This window comes from Pieris brassicae, chromosome 10 (genome assembly GCF_905147105.1).
Source record: "Pieris brassicae chromosome 10, ilPieBrab1.1, whole genome shotgun sequence".
Taxonomy (NCBI): domain Eukaryota; kingdom Metazoa; phylum Arthropoda; class Insecta; order Lepidoptera; family Pieridae; genus Pieris; species Pieris brassicae.
Window position 1 is genome coordinate 7,037,335 of NC_059674.1, and position 12,612 is coordinate 7,049,946.

The 12,612-nt window shown below is 31.2% G+C and overlaps 2 protein-coding genes and 1 long non-coding RNA gene across 4 annotated transcripts; 1 reads left to right on the forward strand and 2 right to left on the reverse strand.

Moving 5' to 3' along the window:
* Positions 1 to 1,009: 1,009 nt before the first annotated feature.
* On the reverse strand, positions 1,010 to 4,406 carry LOC123714996 (UPF0547 protein C16orf87 homolog). 2 transcript variants are annotated; one of them, XM_045669745.1, is made up of 4 exons: positions 3,458 to 4,406; positions 3,201 to 3,368; positions 2,651 to 2,714; positions 1,010 to 2,478 (listed from the first exon to the last, which is right to left on the reverse strand). In XM_045669745.1, the coding sequence occupies exons 1-4, from the start codon at positions 3,506 to 3,508 to the stop codon at positions 2,294 to 2,296; spliced, it is 468 nt and encodes a 155-aa protein (XP_045525701.1). In that variant the 5' UTR covers positions 3,509 to 4,406; the 3' UTR covers positions 1,010 to 2,293. The 2 variants fall into 2 exon arrangements, with proteins under 2 accessions (XP_045525701.1, XP_045525702.1); XM_045669746.1 differs by having other exon boundaries at positions 2,657 to 2,714; positions 3,458 to 4,381.
* Positions 4,407 to 8,334: 3,928 nt separating this feature from the next.
* LOC123714998 lies at positions 8,335 to 11,103 on the forward strand. The gene is made up of 3 exons (XR_006754386.1): positions 8,335 to 8,463; positions 8,645 to 10,385; positions 10,997 to 11,103. It is a non-coding gene; the product is annotated as an uncharacterized LOC123714998 (long non-coding RNA).
* An 891-nt stretch (positions 11,104 to 11,994) lies between these two features.
* Positions 11,995 to 12,524, reverse strand: LOC123714997 (protein LLP homolog). The gene has a single exon (XM_045669748.1). The coding sequence runs from the start codon at positions 12,435 to 12,437 to the stop codon at positions 12,012 to 12,014; it is 426 nt and encodes a 141-aa protein (XP_045525704.1). The 5' UTR covers positions 12,438 to 12,524; the 3' UTR covers positions 11,995 to 12,011.
* Between the last annotated feature and the right edge of the window lie 88 nt (positions 12,525 to 12,612).

The following is a 12,612-nucleotide window of genomic DNA, read 5'->3' on the forward strand; positions in this document are numbered from 1 at the left end:
GCCCTGGTTCAGCATTATGCTGAGGAGCAGAGTTGTTTCACAGCGCTAGTCATTCTGCCAGAGACCACAGCGGCTTGTTTGCGCCTAAGTCGCAAAAAAGAATAAGAATGTAATAATACTAATACTTAGTAGAAACAAATAATAATAATAGTAGTAAAGGTTAGCAGTGTAAGTACTGAAGTCTCGTGTTAATAAAATAAAATTAAAAATAATAACAGGAGACCTTTCTAAACATCGTGCACCTGTACAAATATGAGATCTACCCCTGATTTGAAGTCGATTAGACTATATACGTATTTTGAATTCTAATATAAAAATAATAAGCTGAAAACTTTCAAGTGATGATCCTAAGTATCACTTGAGACCGGACTGAATAATAAAAAAATACTTGTCCATTTCTTCGACACTCGCACTAGATATAAGTAGACATTACTTATTATTCTTTATTAGTGTTTCTGTTGTTTATAAGTTAATAGACACTGCGTGGATAATTTCAAGTAAATCTTATTTGTTTTTTTTAAATGTTATATGTTAATTACTGACAAATGTTTATAGGATTTATTTCAGTATAAACACAAAAAGTTCAGTCTTTGATTGTGCTGTTAGAATCTGAGTGACTGTTCAGCTAAAGTACTTATCCATGTCCAAAACATTGTGCAATTTAATGGTTTATTTTTTATTAAAAATGAATGGCGGTACAACCATTAGCGGTTTTTAGGTCTGGGCCTCAGATTTCTGTATCTGTTTCATGATCATTTGTCAATCTAATAGAAAGTAGGTGATTAGCGTCCTGTGCCTGACACATGCCTTCCGACTGTTTGGGTCTAAGGCAAGCCGGTTTGCTCACGATGTTTTCGTTCACCGTTCGAGCCAATGTTAAATGCGCACATAGAAAGAAAGTACATTGGTGCACATACGGGGATGAGACCTCAGGGATGAGAGTCGCAGATTGTAGCCACCATGCCAACACTGCTTATTGTTATTATGAGCATGATAACAAGACAAACCATTCTTTATAAAAGGTGTCTCAGTAAGAGTGCACTTTTTCATTTTAAAATAAAAACAATTATTTTATGACAGAGTTGTGATATTTTTAGTGTATTGTAAAGAAGACATGTTCCGATTAAGTATGGAATAAAATATTCGGCAAATGACGCCTACGGCTTCAATGATAGGCCATTACGCTTTTCATGAAATTTTCCATGACTTTTGCACAGAGATGTGGCGATGATGCGTTGGATTTCCGATTTGTTCGTAATTGTTTCGGGTTTATGCGAATAATTCACTGCTGGTTTGAGCTCCTGAGTTAACTGAATCTTGTACGCATGAAAGTGAAGGTCTTTAGTCAAAATTCGCTGCGTAGTGCTTCGTGAAATTTGAACTTATTGAGAAGGATGTCGAATTGATGTTTTCGGGTTTTCGGCGACACACTCGCTTACAGCAGCAATGTTTTCAAGTTGACGCAAGGGATTCTAATTATCCATAATTAATCCATTTTCTTAAAAATTTTCGACCACTCTACGAATGGTTGACACATTTGGTGATCTTTCTCGGCTGAAAAATTGGCTAAGTTTGCGAGCGGTTTCAGCGTTTCCCATTTTTGTAATAATTTTTCACAATTATAACGCGTTGTTCTTTCGTAAAGCGCTGCATTTTTAATAATCAGAGTTGACATCTGTCAAATTTCAGAGTTGCAACTTGCATGATAAAAAAAATATATTCAGATTTTAAAAAATGCGCTCTTACTGAGACACCTATATATATATTTATTTACATTCAATCAAGTTTGCTTAAATATTTACAAATATAACTATTTACATTTTTTGTAAATTACTTCTATACATTTATTTACTCACAGAGTTGACGTTTTTATAGGATAATCTCAGTATTATATGAATGGTCACAGGACCATAATAATGTTTAGATAAAGAGATAGTGATAGAAATAAAGCCCTTAAAAAAATAGGACAGAAGAATGTCTAGATTGCATTTTAAGTAAAATTTGCTTTAAGGTAGACACAGAAGATCTTAAAAACTTTGTTAATGCTTCAAACAATCAATACAAACTTATAATATTGAAACAAACAGGCAGGTGTTTTAAAGATCTGTGTTAAATATTACTATGACTTTCAATTGTCAAAATCCGTTATGACAAAATACTTTGCAAAAGATACTATAAGCAGTACTTTACTATAAAAATAGTATGGTGTTCACATTTGGTATGCTTTCACCAAATGCTTTTGTTTGCTTTATAGCATATAGTAACCCTAATAGTAAAAAATTGTTTTTCATATTTAATCTGATGGTGGTTGCCATGTAACAGCTTTCATTTTTCTATTAATCTCTGATAATATGAGCTGACATCTTGCAATTTGAGCAGGCCTTAACTGTGGAGTAGGGTCCCTAGTACGTTCAGATTGTTGTGGCACACGCTTTGTAGCCCTACGTAAGGCCCTGCGACGTCTAGCCCTTGCTGTAGCTGGAATGTTTAAGGTAAGTTAACAAACATATTTTAAAGTTAATATAATAAATTACTATAAAATATAACTATTCAAGCTTTCCTCTGTGTTTGTAAATAAGACAATCCTCATATAAATTCTTAATGCAGATATATCAGCTATTACTACATTAAAACATGATGCAAAACTCACACTCACCGGATTCAGTTTTGTCCTTCTTATAATCATCATCATCAAGAGATCTTTTCTTTGGAGACTAAAATGTAAAAGAAATTAATTAATGACTGTAATTTATACATTAATGATTAATGAATAAAATATACTAGAATCTTAAATATAATAATAGCTATAATATTTTGCATAAAGGCTATTTTTTTTAATTAACTTTTTCGGCCTTTGATAGCATGACACAACAAAAACAACAGCTCATTCCACTATAAAATATACAAAATTGGTAAGTTGACTTGCTTCTGTTTTTGTATTATTTTATAAATTTCATGAAATTCACTTTTTAACCTATTCACAACTGCTATAAATATCTATTATTTGTCTGATACAAATGATATTAGAAATTTCTCTATAGTATCATTTGTGGCTGTGTGTTTTCTAAGCTCTTCGCATTAATACATTTTGCAACTCTGAGGTTGGGCTGGAAACATCCAACATTTTAAGTAATATGTGTTCAAGAACTCATGATAATATATAGCATTTTAGAACACTTTCTACATTTTAATGAATTTACCTTCCTTTTCTGCTTTTGATAATCCTGTGCATCATAAAACTGTGGCTGAGCTCTTTTTACCCTACCAGTACGCCTTCTTATATCGTCAACTGGCGGGAGCGTATCCGCTCCACGGCGTGATGCAAAGAATGTGTGGCCACATTTGCAAGATTTTGATGCCACAGCTACCTGAAGTATGTTGTACAGTTGTGTGATAAGTTCTTCTTCCGGTTACGTGACCTTACTAAACTATTTATTAGATGTATGAAGATAATTACCTGCATTTCACATTTCGGACAGCTCTTTGCTATCATCTTATTTTTACCCATTTTTGTTCCCGCATATTCTCAGTGCCACAGAATTTCAGTAAATTCGCGCGAATTATTATTTAAAAATACGTAGGCAGCGAACTAGGTTGCAAATATAATCCATATATTGATTAAACTATATTATTGTGTGAATAACATAGAAACATAAGTTATAATTTATTAATTAAAATAACAACAACCACAACTCACGGTTAAAAAAACGCATGAAATTTGACAGCACGCGCTTGGTAAATGTTTATTGCTATGTTATTCATTATGACAGAAGATGACAGTGATAACTGACAACTTCCAACAACTGGGTCTTAGTCAAGGTGCCTTAACAGTAGTGTATTTAGAAAATTTAAATTTGTTTGAAAATTAATTGTGGACACGAACTATCATTTTCATACAAATTTAGAGTTCACTGATGAATGTCACGCTAATGAGAATTTTGTATATACCTAGATACAAAATATAGTTGTGTCTATGGTGAATTGTACAATAATTTTCCTAGTCTGTGTGATGTTTAAATAAGTGTTCCGGAACCAGAAAAGTACGAGTTTAATAATTAACATTATAAATTGTTTTTTTTTTAATTAAAAAATAAATAAAACTTTTGTCATTTATAAATCTAATAATTATAAGTAGTTATTAATTTATATGCACAGTCGAGTTAATCAATTAGCGGTGTAATAAAATACACCTTCATTAAAGATGACTGAACAATCATCAACCATAGAAACAAATGTATCAGAGACAAAAGATATTTCAGTTAAATTAGATATGCCTCCACCATCCACAACTATAGTGCTAAAAAGGTTTTACTAACATTACAATAATTTTATTTTAATTTGGTGTTCATCATAGAAAGTACCATTTCATTTAGACTAAATTATATTTATACATTCCCTTTTTTTTCATATCATGATAATGCTGAGATCCTGAATCTACAACAGTGAAACGATTGAATCAATAGAAAAAATTTACTTAGTTTAAATATTAAATTAAATTACTTAATTTTTTATTAAAAATAAATAAAAATTCAAATTGACTACTGCATGAGCATGTCTTATAATTATATGTAGGGCTAGATTTTTTATATCCATTAGGCTAAATTAAATAGGCCTTATAAAGCTAATAGCAGCAATCTAATTCCCAGATTAAGAACAAAATTTAATTGTACCGCATGTGAAAAGTCATATAAGGCTCAAGCTAAATTAAAATATCACATTCGTTCAAAACATTTTAATTTAAAAACACAAACAACAAACATAGATAAGAAAAATATAAATGATGTTTGGTTTGAAAAAGTTGTTAATACAGATTTTGTAGCAGAAATCAAGAAAGCATCATGTACCAAGCTCATTATAAGAAGATCTGAACCCAGAGAAGTGATTACAGATATAAAAGATAATGTTGATGTATCAGAACAATATCCAACAAAATGTTTTGACAACAAAGCTGAATGCAATGAATGTCACCAAATTATTTGTAAGAAGGATTTTAAAAAGCATTTTAAATTAAAGCATAGTGGGAGAAAATTAAAGAAAAAAATTAAGTAATTGTATTATAATGATGTTTTATGGCTGTGAATCATGATTGATCCTAATTCTCTTTACACTAATATATATAATAAATGATTCAGTATAACTGAAAAATGTTTTTTTTTGTAATTTTAACAAAAACATAATAGTGTGTAACGCCTCCAAATCAGCTTGACCAATACTAATATTTTTTTTGTATATATTCAGTAGGTCTTACAATAGGATATAAACTATTTTTATACTCCTAAGTAATAAGGGTGGCCCTCCCAATTAATTTTTTTTTATTCGTCATATAATATGGCTTTTTAACTTTCTACCACCAACAGCCTTTTTTAATTCTGTAATAATCCTTATTTGGCAAAACAATGTTTGCCACTTACCTACTAGTATTAATATAAATTAAAAAAGAGCATCATTTAACATTCTATTGGCAATAGTTGTTCATGTGTATATTTTGCTTTTTGTGAAGATTCTGTTGTTTTATACCAATTTGTCATTCAACATAACAAATTAAAACTATTTCCGCACTATTAACAAAGGCTCATTAAATGTTCAATTATTAAGTGTATTTTTTACGGGTAAACCGTAATAATATCACTATTAGCTTGACGAAGATGTGGAGCGTTTTTGTTGAAGAGAAAGGAGAGAGCTATTGAGAGAGTCAGAAAGGGCGAACGTAGCATGAAGCAAATAGCCATAGAGCGAGAGTAGGGAGTAAGCAATTGAGAAAAATCGAGAGGTAGAGTATGGGAGATCAAGAAAAAATACACGCTATTGGTATTTGGTTGATGTATTCGTTTAGTAATTATATATTAGAACTTTAGATGGCAATTCTGTGGTATAACGTCTTGTGCAGGAAACGCAGATATTTTATTTATTTATATTATCATTAGCACGTATACAGTGTGTAAACAGTATGTATATAGATATACAAATACATGGAGTGATCATATACTAGTACATGATCTATTGGGGCTTTTACCTTAGTAATAATTAATTTACAAAGAAGTTTCACTCCTGACATGTATACTTTGTTCGCACGAACTTTTTTTAATGTAATACTCCTCTTATGTATAAATTGTATATTTAAAACCTTTCAACCAAGCTCCTAAGAAAACCGTAAAACATGTTTTAGTGTGAAACCTCTTCAACGAGCATAAATCTGTAATTGTTTGATGATTAATACATACATCTACAAAAAACAGTGTATTTGTTTTCATCAAATCATCACCATTATCGTATCCCTGTCTCTTTCTTTACTATTATTAAAATGAAATAGTCTATCTAAGCCAAATGGTGGACGTTTATTTAGGCGCCAATTTTTTACTCAATAAAGCTTGAAACGTGTTCTTATTTTAGGTGTATCGAAACGAAAGAGTTAGGCATGACATATTATTGAATTTATTTCTGCCATAATTAATTAATTACACTTATTAATCGATATCGATGCAATTAAGTTATGCTACCTAGGTAACACTGAAAATGTTTAGAAAAACGGCTTAATGTGGAATGTTGCCAATATTTTTATTGTTTTTTGAAGTAATCTCCGTTTCTCTCTACAGATTGTCGCAGTCGATGGAACCACTGAGAAAAGCAGTGGGCCCATTCTTCCTTAGGGGTCTCTTCTATTGGGCATCGACAATTCCAACTGCTCTTCGTTGAATACGGTCAAATGGAAGGAGCTGGTTCTGGGGAGCCCCCGCCCAGAGGTGAGAACAGTAATCCATGTGGGGCCGTATTTAATATATTGTTATAGTGTATTACATAGAGTTGTAAGCGGTGGCCCGGAGTGAAGTACCGCTTTGCTGAGCACATCGAGCTTTTTGGAGGCTAATTTTGCCTTTCCCCCCAAATGACCGCGAAACTGAACGTCGTGCGATGTGATATTCTACTAACCCATCGTTCGAATGGTGTTTTATTTTAAATGGCATTGTTTCTATTTGCCAAATAATTAGAAGTAGCCACTGCCACGCCCCAAAGTTTCAATGGTGCAATTCCATCATTAATGCTCAATGCTTTTTCTAATAGGGTACGGTTTTTATGTTCAGCAACTCCGTTTTGGTGTGGAGTATTAGGTGCGGTAAGACGTCTTTGAATACCACACTGTTTAAAGTACCTGTCAAAGTGTTTATTAACATATTAAGTGCCGTTGTCAGAATGTAAAAACTTAATTTTGTTTCCGCTAACTCTTCAAATTTTTCAAGTAAATCGCTCTTATTTTTCATTAGATAAACTCTATTGTATCGACTGTAGTCGATGTAACAAAGTATTTATTTTCGCGTGTGGTGGGGGGGATTTGTAAACATTCTGTTGTTCTTTGAGTTGTTTTATTACGTGGTGCAGGTTCACTGTGCAGTTTCGCTTGTATGCATACTTCGCAGTCATTCAAATCTTCCGATGCATCAAAATTTAAGCCAATTAAGTTTTCATGTCTACGCGCATATTTCAGATCTTTTACGTTCATGTGACCCAGTTTTCTATGCCAGTTATGAATACTTCATAAAGTAGTTGATTTCTTCGGAGGAGAACTAAATAGTTCCTTTCGTATTGATCTGGTTTCACATAGTAAAGACCGTCTTTTTGCTTATATTTATTAAATTTTTAGGGTTATTTACAGTTGCTTTATTGTTAGTTAATAGCACAGAGTAACCAGCGTCTGACATCTTACTTACGGACAGTAAGTTGGTACAAAGGTTGGAGAAATCGTAAGAATTAGTTACGATCTAGCCTTTCTATCACCTTCTGTTTCAGCTGCACTTGGTTCATTACTCAAAGGAGTTTCTATGTATTTTCATAATTTGTTTCTTACTAGGACTAGTCTGTATTACCCATGTATCATAGTTATCTTTTGTTAAAAGATCTATTCTTGCGATCGACATATTGTATTCCGCTTTTTATTTTTTTTACTAAACACAAAAAAGCGATAATAAATCATTGACCGAATTTTTTCTCGCGTTAGGTTTATTTTCACCAAAGAGTTCTAAAATTGAAATTCAAAAACTTTTCATTAGATGTGTTTCTAAATGGCCTGTTCTAAACATTTTCAGTGTTACCCACGTACTGATTGACTGTTAGATATATATTTTTATATTTTACCTTATTGTTAGCAGCCTCACTAATAATCACTGCTGTGGTCGTTGGTCACACTGCACCCTACTTGGAATATCTTCTTTTGGTAAAATTTAGTTTTATCTTTATTTATTCATGTGTTTGTGTGCGTGTTGTTAAATGTGATAAATAAATGAAATTTCTGTTATGTGGCTTGAAAGTCGGAATTTGAGTAATTTAAACCCATGAGCGACGTTGATAGGCTAACGTGGTTCGACATTTATAGTTCTAGCATTGATTTTTTATTGCTATTCCACTTTAGTTTATGAATCCATAAAAATGTAACGACTCTACAAAAAATGAAAAAAATATTGTCGCTGCTATGTAAGTTATTAGTACAAAAATTGAAATACATGAGTTATATTATACTGTAATAATAATAAAGATCGGTCCTTAAAATTCACAAATAAACAAAAATACCATTTTCTCTTTTTAATATTAGTTAGTTACAAGATATATGTTATAGAATATTAGATAAGAATTATTTATTACTGAAATATTTCAGGCTTCATGATATCAGTGTCAATAAATTGTTCTCAAAACAAACAAAACATAGATGAATTTATCGATGATATACTGGCGTCAAGAAAGTTCGCTAAACTGGTTGATATTATAGCCGAAAAGACAATAGTTAAGTTAAGGAATATGAAAAGCAATATTCTTTTTGGTACAAATAGTAAAAATCAAGCAAAAATTCGTCGTCACATTCATGCTATTAAGGAAAATTCATTGCGAAATATATCGTTAAAATATAGACAATTAATCAATCAATTCAATGGAGAAAATCTTGTGATCCAACCAAGTTCCAAAGAATTGAAATATAAAAGCAATGAAGTTAATTACACAACGTTCGGAGGCAAAGATAACGCCACGAATTCGAATAGTTCTAAATTTGAATTGACAAAATCTGAAGAAAAAATATATAAACAAGAGTTGACAACTGACTTTACCACGTTTGGATTGTCAAAAACAAAACAGAAAGAACAGAGTGATTTTTTGAATATGAATAAACAAAGAGATCTTAATAGAAAAAATACCGGAAGAAAAGATGGTAACAAGATATACGTATTTCAACCATCCTCTGATTACGACGAGTATCATGAAGAGGTGGAGAAAATTTTAAACACCGATCATAATTAAAAATCTATGCCTCATAATTAAATATCTATGGTATTAGTTGTTATTAAACCTGTCTTTGATATATCTAATTGTACATAAATGCGTACGTAAGTTCGATCGCTCAATACATTTTGTGTATAGACATATAAATATAGATTCAAAACCCTAAGCAACGGGGCTATTGCTGCTTAGGGGTTTAAAATATAAACCTTTAATAATAATGATCTACCTGCGCTACAATCCTGCATTCGTTTCGGTAATAGATAAATTGATCATCGGGGCTTGGAAACCTGACCTTAATGTTACAAATCTGCTAGTAACTGACCAATACCATAGACAATTAAAGTAAAGTTACTTTAATTTTTCAATACATACGCATTTTAATACTAGGCTAATACAGACATCGTCATAATATCGTACCTCAAAATATATTTATTGTTTATTTGCTATAATTCAAAATATCAACCCAGATATATTTTGAATTATAATCTTGAGAAGAAATAATTTATTTCAACACCTTATTATTTACTAAGGAGAGCTTATATTATTATATAATAATAAAACTATTAATTCCAATTTAGTCTAATCAGTATTTATTAATAATGTTATTAATTTGTTTTGTAATTTTAAATTCCTCGTTTTCCTGTTTTGAGTGACTTCCGAATTCCGGACCATCCGTTATTTTGTTGTCTCACCTTTTCTTTAGTCCACGGACACCTCACTGCAGTGCCCTTCCATTTCGTTACCTTTATCGTCCATCTCTTGTCCGAGAGCCTGCAAATGAGAACCGCCCATTGTCATTGTAGTTTAAGCGAATATTCATTAAGCACTTCTCAGTATTATTTAAATAACTCATGGGACTACTGTCTATTTTTTTATATTATCTATTAATATAGAAAAACAAAATAATAAACTTTCCAATAATTATGTACTTATAATCTGCGCCAACTTGAGTTAACTGTGAACAAGTCCACACAGTTGCCAGTTCACACTTCAATAACTTGGAATTTTTAAGCAATGTTGGTACTTGGTACAGATTATATAACAGTCTTCTTTTTACGAATAACAAATGTACCCTCGAATTTTAAATTTAATGTAAAGAGAGAATTTCTCATTGTAATGAAATGGTAAGGGTTTCAGATTTTCAAAGTTGCCGAAGTTATTAACCTTGCTTACTTATCTTGTGTACTTATTTTTATAATGATACCAGCTTTGCGTCGTCCAAAAGTTTTAACATCGAGCAAGTCTCCGATAAAATTTATGATACTAACATTAAATAATGGTAAAAAGTTAGTCGTCTCTTCCGATTCCTTTCATAGTATAATGAACATAGAACACAAGTATAATTGTGTGGTATGCAGAGCAGAATTTGATTTTAACGATAAACATAAAGCAAATCACAAGAAACTAGAAACTCACAAGCAAAAACTAATTTTATATCCGCATAAGGAAGATTTTGAAGAAAATTTGATACGTCAGGTCAGTCCAATCAAATCTAACTCTATTATCATTCACTACACATTTAGAGGTCTTCATGGAAATACAATGTACAGATACAAGATGTAAAGTTTACAATATAAACCTCACCAAGCCAATTGTGCTTTAATTGATTTTATTTTTTAACTAAACAAGGTAGAACCGAGACCAAAAAGACTTTAGATTTTTGTATTGTTTTATATTAATAACAAGTCTATTATGAAGCAATGTTTATTGTAATGTAGGTACATTTATATTTCAGCTGGATAGTGAGACATGTTACTGCACGATATGTGGTGTTTCTTTGTCAACACATTCACTGATGAGGCATCTGTCAGCTGGAGTTCACAAGATGGAACTAATGAAAGCAAAGAACAGAGCATATACCTATAAACCTTTAGAATAAGAGTGAATGGATTTAATTTTTATGTTATAATTTTGTAAAACTCTTTACACATAAAAAGTAGATAGGCTAAATGACAACTTAGATATATTAATAAATCTTCTTTCATTTATTTTTATGAACACAAGATTTATGTCTGTTAAAAAGTAAATGTTGAATCGAAATTTTATAATAGTTTCACCTGAAAAAGTTAAGTATTATTTCCATATGAAAAGAATTATTGGTTTTAAAATACAAAGCAGTTAACTCTTGAATCTTTATACTTTTTGACTTTAAATCATTAATGTAAATTATTTTTGACACTACTATAACTTGTAAGTGATCTTTAGGAGACTAAAAATATTATTATTATAGTATTCAATACTTAAGATATATTTTTATATCATTGAACTTATAAGGTGTTAAATAAAGTACTATATAATGTAATTTTTTTGTGTAACCATGTGTGTAACTATGCAGCAGTAATGTGTGGACATACCATGAAACCGAAACTGTTAGTGCATAACACCTACTATGTACATACAGTCATTTGTCATAGTATAAAGCTATCAATTCTTCTAGTATCATAGGATAAACATCCTCAATTGATCTCCCCCCTATGAAGTCATCTCTATTTGAATAATGCAATGCAATTTTATATATACTATACAATAATTTAAGCTCAAGCAGGTTTCATGTATAGAGCAGATTAGTAAAAAAAACTAACATTTTATTATTTAGGTATATAGACAAAATACAATCTTGAGATTAAAGCATGTAATGTTTTAAGTTTAAAGTATTGAGAAACAAAGCCATTAATACTTAATTGACTAACTACTGAAATACTTGATTTGGAATATAAAATAAAAGCAAACAAGTATAATGTATGCCATCTTTATTTGCGCTTCCTATGATTTCTAGTCTTTCTCTTTAACTTTTTCTTTGTGTTTGTTAGTTTAGCGATTTTCCTTTTATGTAGCCATACTGGGTATTGGCCGTTTTGATCTTTCAATGTTTTAGTGCTATAAACACGCTTTTCACCTTTCTCGTCTGCAACCTCAACTTTCTCCTCATCAGAACTCATTTCTACGTCCTCTTCCAGAGGTTCTGCCACTGCCTGCTTCTTTTGCGCTTCTTTCTTTAGTGCACCAGCATCTAGAAATATTACTTGATCGGATTCCATAACCTCTGCTGGGTTAATTTTTTCTTCTTCTTTTAGACCGAGCATTTTCTTTAACCTTGCTAACTCTTTAACTGCATAACGTTCGCGTTTAATTGCTCGACATTTACGCTTCCACCTACTACGTAGAGATTTGGCCATTGTTTTAAAATGTTTTTATTTAGATTTTGTAAAATAACACATTCTCTGTCAACACCACGTTTTAGAAGAACTTTTCTGTCTAGGAAATTGTACTCTATTGTTATCAACTGTCAATAATCATGGTTTTTGAACTGTCCAATGTTCATGACAAGTATAGAGTGTCACGATTGAAATC

Bases quoted from the DNA above. Each gene is read 5' to 3' on its own strand.
- LOC123714996 (XM_045669745.1), bottom strand. From the start codon at position 3,508: ATGGGTAAAAATAAGATGATAGCAAAGAGCTGTCCGAAATGTGAAATG. The intron at 3,369-3,457 runs GTAATTATCTTC...AACATACTTCAG, and splicing joins GTCCGAAATGTGAAATGCAG to GTAGCTGTGGCATCAAAATC. The intron at 2,479-2,650 runs GTGAGTTTTGCA...TAAACATTCCAG, and splicing joins CAAAACTGAATCCGGTGAGT to CTACAGCAAGGGCTAGACGT.
- LOC123714997 (XM_045669748.1), bottom strand. From the start codon at position 12,437: ATGGCCAAATCTCTACGTAGTAGGTGGAAGCGTAAATGTCGAGCAATT.